The sequence below is a fragment of the Cyrtonyx montezumae genome, unplaced genomic scaffold (assembly GCF_038088225.1).
Source record: "Cyrtonyx montezumae isolate F1298 unplaced genomic scaffold, pur_monq_1.0 scaffold_64, whole genome shotgun sequence".
Taxonomy (NCBI): domain Eukaryota; kingdom Metazoa; phylum Chordata; class Aves; order Galliformes; family Odontophoridae; genus Cyrtonyx; species Cyrtonyx montezumae.
Genome location: NW_027072072.1, coordinates 554,224 through 573,358, shown reverse-complemented (window position 1 = coordinate 573,358; position 19,135 = coordinate 554,224). Strand labels below are relative to the sequence as shown.

General features: G+C 35.0%; 1 protein-coding gene across 1 annotated transcript in view; it reads left to right on the top strand.

Moving 5' to 3' along the window:
- The window catches only part of ADGRV1 (adhesion G protein-coupled receptor V1), a 227,553-nt gene that overhangs the window by 82,832 nt on the left and 125,586 nt on the right, over window positions 1-19,135 (top strand). Inside the window, exons 65-78 of the mRNA XM_065750127.1 lie at window positions 1,086-1,234; window positions 2,423-2,624; window positions 3,038-3,257; window positions 4,370-4,609; window positions 6,195-6,344; window positions 7,011-7,481; window positions 8,234-8,377; window positions 9,770-9,941; window positions 10,288-10,423; window positions 12,043-12,890; window positions 14,796-14,913; window positions 15,641-15,812; window positions 17,157-17,399; window positions 17,947-18,354. Coding sequence (XP_065606199.1) covers window positions 1,086-1,234; window positions 2,423-2,624; window positions 3,038-3,257; window positions 4,370-4,609; window positions 6,195-6,344; window positions 7,011-7,481; window positions 8,234-8,377; window positions 9,770-9,941; window positions 10,288-10,423; window positions 12,043-12,890; window positions 14,796-14,913; window positions 15,641-15,812; window positions 17,157-17,399; window positions 17,947-18,354 — 3,673 coding nt within the window. The remainder of the gene's footprint in view (window positions 1-1,085; window positions 1,235-2,422; window positions 2,625-3,037; window positions 3,258-4,369; window positions 4,610-6,194; window positions 6,345-7,010; window positions 7,482-8,233; window positions 8,378-9,769; window positions 9,942-10,287; window positions 10,424-12,042; window positions 12,891-14,795; window positions 14,914-15,640; window positions 15,813-17,156; window positions 17,400-17,946; window positions 18,355-19,135) is intronic.

The window sequence follows — 19,135 nt, the reverse complement described above, 5'->3', positions numbered from 1 at the left end:
TGTTTTAAATCCTGTTTTTGTGTAGCTGTCATTCTTGGACACCCAGTTGCTGTCTCACTCTTCTCTCATATCTGAAAACACTATTGGACTACTGTAATTTCTTAATTTTAAATGACTAATGATTTAGAATTTCCGTGTCGCATATACATTCCAGACAATATGCAGTGTCTGAAATTGCTATGTACCTTCATTTCATGTGCACAAGTGAAACTCAGAGCCCATTATTCTTGATGCAATGGGTTCTTCTTTATGGGAATACATCAAGAAAAATAGAAACACAAATGTGACATATGTGAACTTGTCACTGTATGGAATTACTTTGATGAGGAACTGTAGTTTTTCTGATTCCAACCTCCTAGTTCTTTTTATTTTTATCTCCTGCAAGAAACTGTATTAAAATTTTATGTTTATAGTGACTGTGTTAGGAAAGATCATCAAAGTAATGGATTCCAACAGAGGTACAAACACAGCTCATTATGATAGCCATGTAATATATTAGCAATAGGAATGACCTATACAGGCAATTACCAGTTAAGATTTTCTTGATGGAAGTTTTTAAGGAAAAACATATTGTCATGTGTAATTCATAGGTTTCACTGTTAACAGATGGTTAATCTGCTTAGAGTATAAGCTTGAAAGAAAAAATGGAAGGTATACATTGCTGGAAGTAAACTATTATTGTTTCATATATTGTTTTAGGAAAATGTGGCAGAAAGTCTTTGGTGATTACTCTCAGAAAATAGAAGCATTTGTAGTAATCATTACATTGTCACATGTGCATCTTAAGATTGCATTGTCTACAGTGTGCATCTTTAGATTGGACATAAGGAAAAACTTCTCTCAGTGCTCAGGCACTGGCATGGCCTGCACAGGGAGGTGGAGGAGTTGCTGTCCCTGGCAGTATTCAAGAGGTGACTGGATGAGGAACTATGAGATATGATTTAGTAGCTTGTGGGTAGTACTGGTAATGGGTGGATGGTTGGACTAGATGATCTAGTAGATCCTTTCCAACTTTATACTACTATGATTCTATGATTCATACTTTCACAATATTTATTTATTTATTTTTATTGTGTTCTTGAAAGTGGATTTGATTTTACCATCCAAGAAAATGGTCTACAGGTGGATCAGCCTCCTATAATAGGAAATATATCCACAGTGCGAGTAACTATAGCAAAAAGTGACAATGCAGAAGGCATCATAGAATTTGATCCACAGTACATCCTTCTACAAGGTTAGTTTACAGTATGTTTTCAGTGTGAGTTAGAAGATATGTCTGTGACTCAAACTTTTTTTTTTTTGAGTTAGTTTCCAACATCTTGTTTGAGTTTGATGCAAACTATATAAGCAACTGTAAGTAAGTTCTTCAGCAATTTTTCTTCATAATTTCTGTCACTATGTCACAATTGTGGAGATTGTACTACTTCTGTGTCTGGCAGTAAACTTCAGAGTGAGAGGATGAGAAAAAAGGACTGCTACATGTTTCAGTGTTTTTCATCGTAAGATGAGGTCATTCAGAGTATTCTCAGTTTGCCTTTGAGACACTCAACAGTAACGCTGAAACTACTTTGGTATTTCTAAATGGAAATTACCTTAAGAATACATAACGGTTGTTTCGCACAGATCTTTCTTATGTGTGTGTTGCCATTAAAAATAATAACTAAGCCAACCTGATATATATGCAGTTGAATAACAGATGAAACCAGCTTATTTTTCCGTTAAAAACAGTAAAAATATAAACGAAATGAACTGACCTTTCATATGAGCTAAAATAATTTCATTCCTTGTCTTTATTCTTCTAGATTCTCAACATACCTCGCTCCATTTAGTTTGCTCTTGACTATTTCTTTTGAATTTAATTTGTTCCTGAGATGATTGCCTCTCTGCTGAAGTGTTTAAAATCTGTCTCAAATTTTCTTCATTTATCACATTAAGTAGAAGACATTACCATAATCCTGAAGACTTGCTTTTACATATTTATTGAGGACAAAATGAGCTACTATAGTAGGATAGAGTGTCTTAACATGTAAACTTTTCTTTTAAAGGAACAATAACCAGTCATTCATGTGGATGATTTTACAGTAGTGTTAGGTTTTGTTTTTTTTTCCCATTACTTATTTATTTGATAGAAATGCTTACATTACCTTTAATAGCTAGAGATCTAAATGAAAAATAGCAGGGGATGTCTTTAGAATCGAAACTTCCATCTTGATTGAAGAAAAAAGTGCTATAAGAAACAACTTCTTGGTTGCATTAAAATGATTTTAGAAGTGGAGTATTCAATTTTCAGAAGTAATGCTTGCGGAAGCTTCTGAAAATTCCTTCTGTTGAGCATGGAAAGAAACAGACTTTTTAATATAAATAATTATGTACTAAGAATGACAAACTAGCTATGGTACTTTTTTCTTATTTATTCTCGTAGTAGAGGAAGATGCTGGAGTAATCATGATTCCTGTTGTGAGGAAGCGTGGAACTTACGGCTATGTAACAGCTGATTTTCTTTCTCGAAGTATTTCTGCACTTCCCAATGGTGTTGACTATGTAATCCATAATAACTCAGTTACATTTTATCATGGCCAGAACCAAACATTTATCTACATATCTATTATTGATGATGAAGAAAGGTAATTTACTTTTCTTATAATTTTTCATTAAATTACTATTCAGCAATCCATTTTCTAGCATAAGCAGTATACCTGCATGTAGAATTGGAATAAAAAAGGAAATTGCTGCAGTGCTGAAAAATGCGTCTAAATTTAGAAAGAGAAATTATTACTGAAGTTTTGTAGACATATGAAACATAGACATTTCATTAGATTATCAGAATTACTAGGTATTTATTAGGTATTAGGTATTTAACATAAATGGGAAGTAGAATATTATTATTTCACTTATCACTATTCATTGTGAAAGGGAGGAATCTTCTGTTGGAAGTTTTATTGAGCTGACTTCTGGGATATATTCAGATAGCTCCGTGATTGAGTTACTTGAATTAAGTATATTTTGAAATACTTTTTTTTTTTTTTTCCCCACGCAGTGAATTTGCAGAGCAATTTGAAATCCAGCTGACAGGAGCTACTGGAGGAGCAGTCCTTGGACTCCATCTAGTGAGCCAGATCACTATTGCTAAAAGTGACTCGCCACAGGGCATTGTCCGATTTATCAACAAAAGTCAAATTATTCTTCCCAATCCTGATACACCCATGGCAGTGTCTCTGGTGCTTGAAAGGACAGGAAGATTGTTAGGAGACACAGAGGTAGGCTCTGGCTGCCAACTGTGTTGGTTGCTAAGTCAAAATGCTCCTGCATTTTCCTTCAGAATCTTTATGGCTGAATTCTGGTGGGATAAGTACAGCTTTTTACTGTGCTTTTATTGCACATACTTGCAGTATAGCAAAAAAATGTAGTTAAACTTCTCTTCTGTTTCTCCATCTTTCTTTCAACTTTCATTATGGTTTGATGTTTTAAACTAGCTCCTAATCCTCTCAGAAATGTGGTTCATATCTTACACCACAGGCTTCATTTAATGTAGTTGAATTGCTTCCCCAAGCTGGTCAATATTTTTTTAAATTATTTTCAGAAAATGGTTCATATGAAATTTTTAGGTTTCCAGACCACTGATTAAGAGGGATAAAAATATGAACCAAGGCAAGCTTTTCATAGTTTTGACAAATGTCTAGAAAATATCCTTCCCATGTAAAAAAGTGTTAGTCTTCTTTTATTTTTTTTTCTCTAGATGTCATTTGATAAAATGGAAAAAAATTAAAGTGATCAAAATTAAAATTATGTGAAAAGTGCAGAACAAGTCTTCTTCAAAAGCAAATCTAATTACAGGAAATTTTGAAAATATTCTAGCTTTTAGTCAGGCTGGCTCCAAAAGTACAAAAAATCATTTGAGGAATTTAAAACTTTTATTGCAGAATATTATATCATTGTTAGTCATTTAAGGTCAAATATTGCATTTCATAGGGTATGTATACCCATTTACTTGGGGAGTTTCACAAAAGAAATCTGGATAAGTGCAAAATTAAGAACTGGCATGTTGGTTCCCAATTATGTGATCTAAAGAACCCTGTTTCATTTCCAACTATTTAGATATATTATTAATATATCAATTTTAATAAATTGGCATTGTATTAAACTCTTCAAAATTTCCTTTTGTAATTTGTTATGCTTATTTTTTCAAAGCATTATTTAATTTTCTACATGCAGTTCATTATGAATATTTTGTAGTTTCAACAGAGAATTAGCCTTCTTACTTAGCAGATTAAGGCACTTTATTTCACTTATGGTGCTCTGTCATTTCTTGCTCTTGGTGGCCTATTATAACATAGCATCTTTCTTATTCTGAAACTGATATCTTCCACAGATTAATTGGGACATTTTAGGGCCCAATTCAGAAGAAATTTTATCTCCTTTGAATAGTGACATTGGTGACCCTGTAAATGGATCGTTTTATTTTGGAGAAGGAGAAGGAGGTCTGAGAGCTATTCATCTACAAATCTGTCCTCATGAAGAAATTGAAGTTCAGGAGATATTTGTTGTTAGGCTGAGCCTTGTAAGGGGTGAAACAGAAATAGATCCTAAGGCGAACAACGTTACACTAATAGTAAGTCATGCTCGCATTTCTGTTTTCTGAGACATATGTTGATACCAGTATTTATCCTGTGAATATTAATTTTATAAATTAATCATCTGGATTACGTAGTTTGTCATTTGGCTTTCTTGTCTCTTTTACTCACATGTACTGGTATGATTTCAGTTCTTAAGAAAATGTTTCAAATAATCTATCTGTAAAAATGAGTATATGAGCCCTGACTTGGCTCTCTTCCTTGCAAAAGCATATGGTTCTTTTTTGTGAGAGCATGGATGCGTCTTAATTCCCAACTGTTTGTTCACCATTTTGACCTCTACTTCTCCTCCCACTAGCACATATTAAAGAAATGAGAAAATCACAGTGAAAGACCGATAATCAGTCATATAGGCAGAGAAAGTTGTCAAGGATAAATATTTACTCAGTGGATAATGTGGTTAAATTTTATAAAGGAGACTTTAGAAGAAGTGGGCAAGAAAAAAAAAAGTCACATTGTATTTTTCTGGCCTGTATTGTAATGTATTGATGTATTTAACTCCTTTTTATACAGGTGTTCCTTCAGGGACCTAGGTTTATTCCTTGAAATGAAGTGCATACCAATGCACACCATATTTCATCTTGCATACCAATGAATTATTTTCTCTGTAGGCACTAGTGTTTGTGCAGAGCTAATCCAGTCTTTGAATCCAGAAGTCTTTGATTCTTCATACACCCTTTATGACTGGTGAAACGACACTAGTGCAGTAAGAATACAAAAATAATCAAAATATTTACTAATTGGATTTTGAGTTCAGTTTGTGTACTCTTCCCTCTATCTCTCTCTAGGTGGTCAGATGATATGTAAGGAAGCTTTAGAGGGTAGACTGGATTCATGGTAAAAAAAATTAGAATAAATTTGCAGCAAGGATTTATTATAGATATAGTTACAGTTAGTGTCTATAGTTATCTGTGATCTCACCATCCAGATCTGGGCAGTTTTGAGTTTGTTGAAAACTGAAAAAGGGACGCTCATGCTTTCTCTACTATGTCATAGTACCTTATCTCCACGGGATACTCTTTCCAAGTTCTTTCAAAATTAATTTATTCTCTCAAATATGTTTTAACCATTTACAATGTACAACTTGTTTGTGGTTGAGTAAGGCTTGATGAAATGGAGGAGTGATGGAATTGTCATTGCCATTTGTTTTCAAATGAAGCTTCAATTAATCAAAGACCAAGATGTTTGTGCATTTATTGACAACATAAAATTTTGATTCCTATTTAATTTCAAACTTTCTCGGACTTCTTCATGTATTGCTATAGGATCTTCTGGCAAGTCAGCAAGTCATACACACATCTCTTATAACAATCTTGTTTGTGCACATATAGGCTTGACATCACTCCCTCCTCATACCCTGATGCTCCTTATGCTGTTTTTTTTAATTCTTGTTCTCACAATCTCTGTTAGCTGTTACTGAACTTCTGAACCTTAAGATGAGAAAACTCAATAGGAAGAGTTAATAGATACATGCCCTGTAGCATACAACAATGAAAACTTTAATGATTTTAGCAAGAATATAATTGTCTGCTTTTCTGATTTTGTTGTTTGCTTCATTTTCAGATACAGAAGTTTGGTGATCCCAATGGAATTGTACAGTTTGCTCCTGAGTCGTTATTTGTGAGGAACTACACAGAACCCTCAACACTGGAAGGACCACAAAGTATTACACTGTTTCTCAGACGAGTTCAAGGGACTTTGGGAAACATAACGGTATTCCCATTCTTACGTGTTTTCCTATTATGCAGTACAACTTGAAATCATTAGTGTGAACATACAGAGAACAATGGGAATATTTTTTTCTGCTTCTTTCAATTACTTGTTGTTCCAATTCATTTTTGTAATGTTGCCTTTCAGACTGAATTTAGCAAGGGGTTCAGCTTAAGTGCCTGTGGTTTGGAAGTTCATAGTCTCTTCACTTACAGAAAAAAAAGAAATATAGTGCTGAGGTTGTCTGTCTTCTTTCTCTGTCCGTATTTCCTTGTCGTTTTGTTGGAAGAGGAGAGCATATTTTTATAGTGAGCTTTCTTTCAGAACATCAATATTTACCTTTTTTTCCAGCTATGTATAGAAGTTTGGTTCCAACTATTTTGAACCTCCACTCAATGTTATTTAGCTGAAGTGTTATAGAAGGCTATGTTTTAACAATTATTTAGTTGTTATTTACTCATTTATTTTCTTCCAATTAATGAGAGAATCTTCTGTATTAAATGAGAATTCTTGACCACTTTCTGTTCTAAGGAGTCTTGGAGAGAGGACAGAGACCAAAGATATCATGGTGTAAAAAAACAGAAGCAATTTTTAAACATTTCAAAATATATGTGTGTTTGTGATTCTGTGTAATTTTGTTTTCTTTTGCATTTTTTTAACTTGTTTCAGGTTTACTGGAAGATATATAGTGAATTTGACATCACAGGTGACTTTCTTACAGCAGAGGGATCTGTTGTCATTGCTGACCAGCAGAGTACAGCAGAAATAATTATCTACCTGTTACCTGATGATGTTCCAGAACTAGATGAGAACTATATAGTGCAACTGATTTCAGTGGAAGGTGGAGCAGATTTAGATGAAGATAAAAGTATTTCGAAGATCAATGTTTTTGCAAATGATGACCCCCATGGAGTGTTTGCCCTGTACTCTGATCAGCAGTCAGTATTAATAGAGAGAGACCTTGATCGCTATGTTCAGATTAATGTAACTCGGCATGCTGGGACATTTCGAGAAGTGGTCATTGAGTACCGTATCTTGTCTCATCAAGAAGAACTATTTGCACCTGAAAATGAGAGGGGATATCTCACCATAAAAGATGGTGCTAGCTTTGGTGTGAAAAGAGTGCCAATAAACAGCCAGGTCTGTATTATCCTTTTAGATCCTTTCATGTCTAGTGTTTACTTTTGTCTATAATCACAATACAAATGTGCTGGAATGAGTAGATAGGCTCAGCAGTATCCACTATTGAGGAAGAGCAAAGACATTTTATTAAGTAATTTTTAAATGTTTTTTTAACCTTATGAATCTTCCATTTATGGGTAGAAGTGGAGTTAAATACTGTGTTTTCTGATATTTGCAATCTTACTGCTATGCAAACATTCATATAGTCTGTTTGTCTCCATCAGTGATATTCTTTATTATAATTACCACATTTTATTGTCATATGCATCAAAGTACTTTCTCAAGTTTCTGATTTGGATTGTCAGTAGCAATCTGCTGCTGACATATAGAGCAGCAGATATATTTATCCTCAGCACTGCCAGCTTATTTGGTATACTTAGTACAGAGTTACATTCATAGTGTGGTGAATCATAAAGATGAAAAGTGAGCAGAGGCCCACTTTTCCATTTAAAATTTATTAAAATAGCAATAAATGCTTTGCAAATTCACAGTTCAACGAAGTGCTTGTCAGTCACATCCTCAACACTGATGTTTTATCCATAGTTCTTTTGAGCAAGACTATAAAATGCTAGTCTTCAAAACACTGCTTTTCTATGTAAGTAGAACAAAAGTTGCTCATCAGTCTGCTAATTAATTTTTTGAACCGGTGCATATCATGCCTTTTCTGGAATTAATTTTCTACCTTTTAATTTAAACTCTCTCTTTCAAAGGCATTCCTTTCATTGGGCTTGAACTTTACTCTGGAGCTGATTAATGTAAGCCTGGTTAGGGATAGTGCCAAGGATGTGCCTAAAATATTAGGAAAAGCAAAGTCAGCTGTTGTGCTTATTCCTGCAGAAGCTGCCAATTCACAGGTCAGTATAATATTTCAGGCTGTAGGATAACATTTCTACCATACAGCATACAGTTAATAAATGCAGTTAGGGTTCAGTTTGCTCTTAAAGTTTTTTTTCATTGCAACCAATTTAATGACTGACAAGACTTCTGTAATTATTATACTATCCTAGATACAACATTTTTTAATTTTTATAGAAAATGCATGAAAATATCTCTTCAACCAATAATTCTGATGTAAATGCTACAATCAATCCATGCAGGTCACTCTGAAAGTAACACCTCCTATTTATTTCTGTGTAAACTATGACAGATACAAAGAACACGATTACACTTTTTGGTAGAGCAGGTTCTCAGCTACAACTCATTATTTTTCAACATAATCACCATCATTATCTGATCTGCACAGATGAGCTGATCAAGGTGCTCTTCATTTCATGATGTGATAGCTGTGTGTGGCCAACCAGAACATGGCTTGTCTTTCACATCATTGTTGCCACTGCTGAAATGCAACACCTACCCTTCATTGTGCTCACACTCAATGTTTGATCTCCATAGATGTTCATCAAGCATCTGTGTATGTCAGTGGGTGCCACTTTTTATTCGTGGAAGAATCCAGTGACACACCTTTGCTCCATCTGCACATCCAAGTCAGACATCATTCTGTCAGGCTACCCCACTGCTGCCACCTGTCACACAGCAACAACACGTAACAGGATATTGGCAGGAAGGTTCAGTTTCTACTGCCGTATCACTGACATCTGCCTCTGTTTTCTTGGGCTGAAATAATAAAATAGGCAGCATTACTTTCAGAACAGAACTTGTATGTTTTTGCTAATGAAATTTAAAAGACAAGTAGTAGTTCTGGAATAATTCTGCCTTTAAGTACAACAGCCCTGAAGTAGGTAACAGCAACTATATTGAAGTATATGCAAAAAGAAGAGGTGGAAGTCATGCAATTTTTTTAATGCAGTTGGCAATACATTTGGCTAATCACACTGTGAGATATTCTAGCTTTGGCTAATTTATATGACCATGAGAAAAGAGAATTTGCCTATTCTAATATGGTATATGCTTCAACTGATTTCTTATCTACTAGACAAAGACAATGGAATTCTTAAGTGTTTTTAAGTAATTTTATTTCTGTTAAAGCCCTGATATTTCTTTTAATTTCTAATTAAACTTTTAATTTTGAGATTTAATTCTCAAAAAGCTCACATTTAGCAGAATTCTCATAGACTCGTTAAGGAATTGTTCGTACATATAAATGCATGTATTCCAGGCTTATGTCACAACTACATGTAAAATGATTGTGAAATTCCCGTTTTAAAAAATATATAGTTTGCTTGCATATATTTTACTGTTCATTCTTACTCCATTTTTCTGTAAGAAAATCTGCAATGTTTCCACAGGTTGGCTTTGAATCTGTGATTTTACGGCTTACAAATGTCGTAGCAGGGACAGGTCAGGCTGTCATAACCAGAAAAGGAGTTTATGGCTCTGTAACAGTTAACTGGATTTCAGGATACCCACCAGAACTAATCACTGACTTCATTCAGCCAGGCAATATAAATCCTTCATTTGGTAAGTGCTCGTCTGAGGAAGGAGGTATGACAGTTGCTTTTACTTATGGGTACCTGTACATATTTCCTTAATATATTAATGAAGTGTCATCAGAATGGAACTGTATGGTCCGTTTTTCATCTGTAAACAATATGTTTATTTCATGAGTAGAGAAAGAACTGTATGCAAAGAAATAAAGTCTGTGAGGTAAGCATAATGTTATGTACTGACAGACAGCTTTGTGTAGGAAGGACTGTTAAATTTCTTCGTGCTAAGTATCCCATCTCAGCACATACCCAGGTAGAATGAGAATTTCTATTTAGTGACTTTGAACTGTGCCCTCTCTCTTCTCTCTCTCTTACTTCAGGTATTGTTCTATTTTCCTCTGGTGAGCAAAGTAAAGTAATCTCATTTCGGGCTACTCCAGACATAGATAAACGTGAGTCATTTGCCATCTCTTTAACAGAAGTGCACAGCAATGTGTCTGGTGGGGCTCAACTGAGGTAAGGTTATTACTTAAAATCCTTGGTTTCACAGATACTGTAAGAATTATGATCTGTATACAGGAATATGCCTTATAAAACCCACTTCTGACTTACAGAGAGGTAGGAGGATTAGTTCCTTTTTTGGTAAATTTGCAAATCTTGTTTCAGTTCTACAGATCTGACCTTAGCAGAACTGAAGCTTCTCTCAAATTCCTATCTACTTCATGCCTGGAGGATCCAGGGTGTCCAGAATGTATCTCAAATCACAGGGACAGTTAAGAAAACGAAGAAACAAGATTGACAACTTTAGCCAGGAAGCTGAAGAATGAAAACAGCTCTAATAGTTTTTGTTAGTCTCTCTAAAAATCCATAATAAGATGTTCTTAGGTAAAAATTGCTATTTCAAATAAATTAAAACAAAATTCAGAATATGCTTTAATTATATTAAAAATGTTCTTAAAAGTAGAACTATTTCATTTAATGTAGTCTTCCATCTAAAATAGATTGTTACCTATTCTTCAAACTATTTTATTTTCGTTCTTCCTTATTTATTGATAGCTAAAAGTGGTATAAAATGAATGGACATAGAGCTGCACCGTGTATGGAGAAAGGTATTTGCTTCTCCACATTACAAATATACCAGCAAGTCAGAAGGAAGTAAGGAATGAACTGGATGACTAAACTCCTTGGACAGACCCATTCTCCTAGGCTTGAATGTTCTGTGGACTGGTGTCCTCAGAGCACCTAATTAACGTGTGAATTAAAAATCTCGAGTGTACAAGAATGGTGTTTTTTAGAAAACTTTTTACTAGATTGCACAGGAGGCAAAGCTGATAATTTTGACTCCTGTAGTGATGAAAAGTGTCTAATTTGTTAATGAAAATCACACACTGCAATTGTAGTGCTATTTGGTAGCCCATCGCACTGAATTACTGGGTCAGTTACATCTGAAATATAAGGCCCAAGGTTTAGTGAAGGTCTTTTTGGAAGCAGATTAACACAGTCTTCAGCACTATGCATTTTTTTCCTCATAAGAAGGGTATATATTTACTATGAGCATAGTAGAGTTCAAACTGATACTTAATGGTGCAAATCTGGAAACAACTAGTATGAGTAATATTGTGAGGGGATGATTAGTAGTTCAAAATCCCACTGTAAGTCTTCAAATAGATTCTATCTGCTTCCTGGCTAAAATGGTAGATCTGCTATCACTAGTCAAGTCCACAATTTTCTCTGTACAGGAAGTTTGTTCTTCAGTTAGGAGTTGTATTTTTCTGAGTACCTATATTGTAATGCATCTCCCTGCTTTTTGTACACAATTTAAAAACTTCATACCTACTTTTCCCTCTCTGTTTTCTCACAAAGACTGAATTTCTCCTGTATTCTGTATTCTGAGTTAATTCAGGATGTATTAAGCCTGAGAAAGGCTGTTCGACGATAATTCAAACATTTTTTAAAAGAGTCTCTTTATGTCTTAGCTTGTATAGGTGCTATTTCTTCCCTCAGCTGTTACAATTTTTTCTTTTAATTAAACTTCTTACTGCCTTCACTAGTTATTCACTGGAAGCTATTTTGTCTCTTTCAGTTTTCTTATTTCCTGTTTGATCATTCAACTTTCACTATCTTTTCTGTTTCAGACCAGGATTTACAATAGCTGAAATTGAGCCAATGGGGATATTCCAGTTTGCTTTTAACTCAACATTCGTTTCAGTTGAAGAAAATGTTGAGTCAGTTACACTGCATGTCCAAAAACTGTTTGGATTTCGGAGTAATGTCACTAAATTGATGTATCAGACCACTCCAGGAAGTGCCAAACCACTAGAGGACTTTAGGCCTATTTATAATGGGGAGCTTATATTTGCACATTTTCAGACAAATGCCATGATTAAAATATCCATAATTGATGACTCTGTTTCTGAAATGGAGGAATCCTTTTTTGTAAATTTGACTTCCGTTGAAACTCTGGATTTTCAACCTGCTGAACATGACTGGAGTCCACGTTTAAATCCAGCTTTCAGTGTTGCAACAATTAATATCCTGGCTAATGATATTCTTCATGGAATACTAAGTTTGGGGCCAGAGTTTATTTATGTTGAAGAAGATGCAACCAATAATACTCCTAACACAGTGAAAATTAATATCAGAAGGACCCAGGGATTTACTGGCAATATTGAAGTAACTATTAAAACCTTCGGAGGAATAAGTGCACAGAGTGGAGTAGATTTATATCCTTTTGAAAATTTTTATGGAAAATCAAACTTTATGTGGGCAATGGAAGGAGAAGATTTTGAGGAACAGCCAGTCTCTCTGACTTTGCTGGATGGAGAAAAAGAAAGCACGGTGTCCATAAAGATTTTTGATGATGATGAGCCTGAAGGACAGGAATTGTTTTATGTTTTCCTCTCAGACCCTAAACACGGAGCTCAGATTGTGAAAGGAAAGGATGAATATGGATTTGCTGCTTTTGCAACAGTATTTATTGAAGGTACCGTTGGTTTGTTTTTTCCCCAGTAAATAAGTACATTTATTGGAATTAAGTAATAGTGATTAACCGTAGGTACTTATAACAATATTTATGTAAACTTTGGCAGTTCTGTGGGACAACAAACAAGGTACTGTGTTGTCAAATCTTGACTTTTTCAGTTTGGAGAAAGCATCTAATATACCAGAGCCCAGTATGCATCCATTAGCAGTTTACCTCAAGTTACATTTACAGATTCTACTCATCTGTGCTCTTATTCCTGTCAAAAAGGGAAAGGCTAAATTTGAGTGGTTTTGTTGCATATGTAGTACCATTGCTTTTTTTTTTTTTTTTTCACTTCCACAATGCATGGGACTTTATGAAGCATTAAGAAAACAAACAAACAGGGAATCTGGTTTCATATTTTTATACTATCTAATTCAGTTATTTGTTTTAGTCATCCTCTGCTTCTGGAGATGGAAGATAGGATTAAGCTTAAGTGGATGTAAGGGAAGAATTTTTCTTTTGATCACTGGCACTTTTTATTGCTACTTTGAAGGAGAGATATCAGAACTCTCAATTTCACTTCACCATATTATGTGTAAGGTACAGCTTTTACAGGAATGTGTATTCATATTGTCTTAACAATGTAAGATAGATGTTGGGAAGCAAGATTAACCTTTGCTGTTGAATGAGTGTATGCAGCAACCAAAATTATGTACCAGGAATTTGATGAAAACATGAGTGCACAATCTCTCAAACTCACCATGCAAGTAACCAGTTGGAAATAGGTGCAAGTTTATTAAATAGGAGTGTGTGTAAGGACAGAGTGGAAATTGAACTTGTATTTAATCCCACAGATGTATATTATATGTTCTAGAGTTATACCCTGAGCATAATGTGTGTGTAGAGTAAGATCAAGAGACAGTTTAAGAGGCATTGAACGTACCTGCATTTAACTCTGTAAAGATACCTCAGATTAAATATGTATGCATGCACAAAAGCAAATGCACTTTCTGTCCATTGTCAGCACGTATACTGATGTTTTAATATGCAGAGTAGCTCTCACTACGTTTAAGGAGAGACCCTTCAACAGCAAGATTTTATGGGACACAGTGGAGGCATTAGTTTCCCTTCATTATCTCTGTTCTGGGCTCTGGTTGGTTGGTGGTTTTTTTTTTTTGGTTTGCTTGTTTGTTTTTGTTTGTTTGTTTTTGCGGTGTTGTTTGTTTTTTTTTCTCCTTTACTGCTTTGCTGAAAGTATATTCTCATGAGAACAATGCAGTATTTTCTAGCTCTCTAGTTCCACACACTGAATTAAAGAGAAGAAAACAAATGTAGCAATATGGGAAGATGACTGGATCCAATAGAGTGGGTGGGCAGAATAAGAGAGGTAAAGTGATGTCCTTGGAAGCTTGACGCGTCCTCGGGAGCATAACCAGCAATGATAGGGGCACATTGAAGATAATTTCTGTTTAGAAATGGAATGTTTTAATGGGTAGACATATTATATCCAGGGTGAGTAACTCATAGAGTGATTGTATGGTTTATGGAACTGCTCTTGACTACTCTAATACCTCGTCTCTCGATGGTAGGGAACAGAAATTCAGTTTGCTGAATACTGATGAAAATATAGATTTATGTGCACAAGTGGAACCAGGATTCTCATGATTTACATTCAGAGGAATTCTGTAGGTTAAAGTATGTGAAGTGTAGAAATGCCAGCATTTGAAGTTGGAGATAGATATGGAATGTACATAAAGAATAGTAATACCAAAAGCAATTTTCTGAAGGCATCCTGTAGTGGTCCTTTGGGGAGCATACTTCTGGTACCCATTTATTATCTTTATTTTATTTTTAGAGTAAAAATATAATTTAGTCACAGCTCAATTTCCTAGCCAATTTATTTTATGACTGTTTCCTATCTAGGAAGTGATCTTCAGAACGGCATTTTGGGATTCATTCCAGAAGTACAAAGTGGTCTTGTACTTGATGAAGACTCAGAAAACAGAGAGGTGCTGCTGGTTGTTGCAAGGCAACCGAACAGGTGCAGACAGCAATTGATCCAAGTACTCTTCACACATTCTGTGTTAAATCAAGGGTGCTGCTGTTAGCAGAAGAGGATATTGTAGAATTTTTTAAATATTTTTTGCCTTCCAGCTCCTTTAATAATTTCCCAGATTTTGGCAAACTTGCTTTAGTATGATTAGGCCTGTCACTGTGCTGGAAGCAGAAACAGAAAAGCTCGTAATGTGGCTGTGTGTGGCTGTGAAAGTTTAGATTAGTTTAAGGATTTACACTGCTGAAAGTGAAATTAAAATTCTCTTCTTCCTATGTAGTATATAGAAGGTATGAATATGTGAATGAGCAATTGACACAGTGTTTAAGTGTTAGAACTATCCCTGGGTAGCGCGGAGCTTGTTTTTTTTTTTGTACATTCATATGTACTTCAAACAAATATCCTCAAATATTATATGTTCCTGAAACTTACAGGAAAGTCAGATTCTGACTGTCTTTCCAGACACTCGTTTACCATAGTATTAAAGAATTAAATTGAGTATACCCTTGAATTTCAAGGGCCAGTTTCTGTGTTGCAGCTGATACCATGAAAAGTCAAGAAGAAATGTGGGTGCTCATCATTGCTTTAATTTCTTCCTGTGTTATTTTCTTTAATCTCTGCAGATTTGAGAGAAAGTAATTTAGAGTTTTCCATCTTAAGTCAGCTTGTTGCTTAGTTTGTTTTGAGCATGTTTGTTCTTTTAATTCGTTTATAGGGCATTTGAAGATGTGAAGATCTTTTGGCGTGTGACATTTAATGAAACAAATCCTATCCTTCTGAAGGATGGTGTGAACTTGGAGAATGAACTTGTGTCTGTGCTGGGAGCTACTACCTGCATAGCAGGTCAAACAATGTGCAACATCTCAATTGAAATAAAACCTGATAATGTAAGTAGTTAGTGCATGTTTATGTATAGCACAATGTCACTGAATTGTAATTTGTCAAGATGAAGAAATACATCTCTGGTACTGAGGAACTGATGCGTAGGACATGGCTGGAAGTTAGTAACAGCATCTGCTCAGTTTCTCAGAAAACGTGTTTTTATGTACAGGTTTGTACTGCCTCCATTGTGATTGGTAAAAATGCAGAAAAGAGTTAAGTATTTAATGTGAGGGGTAAAATTCAGGTCTCACTTTCCATAGAGCTATAGAAAAACCAGAATGGAGTTATTTTACTGAAATGTTTGTTCTTTTATGCTCAATTCTTAACCTTCACACAGAAAATTTTTAACCGTCAAACACTCATTTTTGTGATTTTTGCAAATCATATCCTTTAAAAAATAATATCATGTTCAGCAAAAAACTTCTAGAATAACTTATGCTTATTTTTTTTACCTATGTCTTGCATGATGATCTGCGAATGCTATTCAATCGTAAAACTGTATAAGGATGTCTGAATGTCTGAAAATCTCTCTGTATACATCCAAGTTGAGAATAGTGAAGTCTGGTTTAGCAGCCATCATCCATTGAAAACATTTAGCATTTGCCAGTTGGGTATGCATAAGCATAACTGCCTCAAGAGGCCCAACTGGAACTCAAAAAATCAGACATCATTTAATTAACACAAAACACGACATTCAGTAATTTTTGTTGACAATAAAATGATCATTGTATAGAGCAGTCACTTAAGAAATGTGGGATCAATGATTTATCATTCTTATAGAGTGTTCAGAAAGGTTTAAACTTCCCAGGGCTTTATCCTTGCAGCTAGGCTAGTGGCAAAGCTGAAGCATGGGGAACAGAAAAGACTTCCTCATTTTTTCTGACTGCTTTATAGAAAGTAGTGCAAGTAGTAGAAAACAGTAAGAAGGGTGCATTGCCGTAGTTCATGAAGACAGCCATCCTTCTTCAGATGTTAATTTTTAAATTAAAGAGCCAGTGAATAAAATATATAGAGTAGTTTACTATGATGTTTAGTTTACTATGATGTCTTATAGCAAAAATATTAATACCTCTAATGTATAAACAGCTGCTTTACTGCAATCAAGTACATCATCATGTGAAAACCTCAGATGTCACTGTTGCACACTGACAGTGTGGTGTCTATTGCAACATTTTTTAGGGGATATGCTTCGTTGTACTTACTGCATATTTCAATAAAAGTGTTTGTGGTAAGTATTAGTACAAGTTGCACATTAGTAAAATTGCACATCCAAAAAAAGATATATGCTTTTTAAAGCTGGAAATAATTAAAACCGTTTATTGATATGAAAAATTGTTCCTTGTTTACAGGTACCTGAATTTGAAACGTATTTTTTCGTTGAGCTGTATGCTGTAGGCACAGGAGCTGCGCTGAACAACAGTGCCAGATTTGCATTTGTAACAGTTCTTGAAAGTGATGCACCTCATGGTTTAGTATATTTCGCTGTGGGATCTCGTTTTGCTGTGGCTCATAAGAAAACAACTTTAATCAGTCTGCAGTTGCTCAGAGATTCTAGTACATCAGTAACCACAATGGTTAGCTACAACATGAAGGTAAGAATGATCTATTATTAAATCATTGCTTATTCTCTGAAGTCAGTTTGACTGCAGTTAATTGGATGTTTCTTTGAACTATGTATACTGAAATTCAGACTATTATCAATTCATATTATTTTCAGCAGATTTCTGGAATGTTTACTTCGCATTTGCATAGTTTTTACTTACAGATCTGTACTCTGATTTGATGGTACTTATCCTGCATGTATAAACTTACATGGAACCCTCTGGAATTCACCTTGTTGATATTTACCCAGAAAAGCTTTGTGATTATTTTTCTCAAAAAAGTGAGAGAGCCTGTTTACTGATTTGGATAATTCTTCCTTCTGTGTTCCCACTTACCAAACTGAGAGATTCCTCTTTCAGAGACATATTTCATGTAATGTAATAGTGATAACCAATCTTAGGAAGTGCATTTTGAAAGGAGACTTTGTTTTATGCACCTAAATTTTAAGCATTTAGCATATTTTTGTTCAACAGCAGCTGTTTTCCAACAATCACATCTATTATCATGGTATCTAAAACTCTTTTGCTTTGTTTAAAGGAGCTGCAGAAGCCTGAAACTATTGGTCGGACCTTCATATCTCCAGCTGTTGCAGGACAAGATTTTGACAAATCAGAAGGTTTACTTACTTTTGAACCTGGACAGAGAAATAAGTTTTTGGATGTGACCCTTACTCCAAAGACAGCATCATTAAACCCGTTTCCTAAACGCTTCCAAGTTGTGCTTTCTAATCCCACAGGAGGTGCCAAACTAGATGATCTATATAGTGTTGCTAATGTCACCATTGTCTCAGATTTGGACTCCTTGCCATTCTGGATGCTGATTGATCAACTACATCAGCCTCTCGATGACATGATTTTACAAAGAGTCCTTCAGAATCTGAATGTCAAGGTGTCTACAGAAACTACTGAAGAACAGCTTACTGCAGTGATGCATGTAATAGATAAGGTAAATGTTTCCCGATCTTGACTAAAGACCAGTGACTTTAATAAGTGTGGCCTGTGATAAGATCAAAGTTATAATTCACAACAGGGTCCCAGGAGCACAGACTGTGAAAGTAAAAATGCAAACAAGTCCCATGATCAAGGAATAAACTTGTTGCTAGTTAGGATGATGATAGCAAATAGTAGAAGAATTAGATTTGGAAGAGCAACTAGTATTAATTTTGCATATTCACACATAGCTCAAGATTTTCTGTTGTACAGAAGTTTACCTTCAATGCTATACTTTCAGAGAACTTGTTCATATCTTTGTTGGTTCTATCCCTGGCACAAGAAAATGAGTCATGTATATCTTCTACTGTCAACGCACAGACTGATAGTACCACGGCCAACTTGGAGTCCACTGTACTCTTAGCTAGGCATACAGCTTGCCTTTATTCCAGCAATAGCGTTGGAAATTGAGTTGGCACTACAGCTGGGCACTTTAGCACTGCACTGAATTCTGTGAAAACTCCAGGTCTAGTTCCGTGGCATTCTGTCTCTTCTGTGCCTCTGGAATAATGCACACAAACAGAAAAACAGGCATCTAGACATTGAATATTATAGCACTGTTCATGAAGAGGACATAATAATTTCTAATTGTTGCAGGTTTTACACAGAAAATAGATAAAATAATGTCAAAAATTCTCAAAAGGAAAACAGTTCTTGATTTGTGAAAGAATGAATGCCACATGGTTTCTTTACATAAATGGAGTTGATTAGTAAGCACATGTCTATGTAATTTTGCC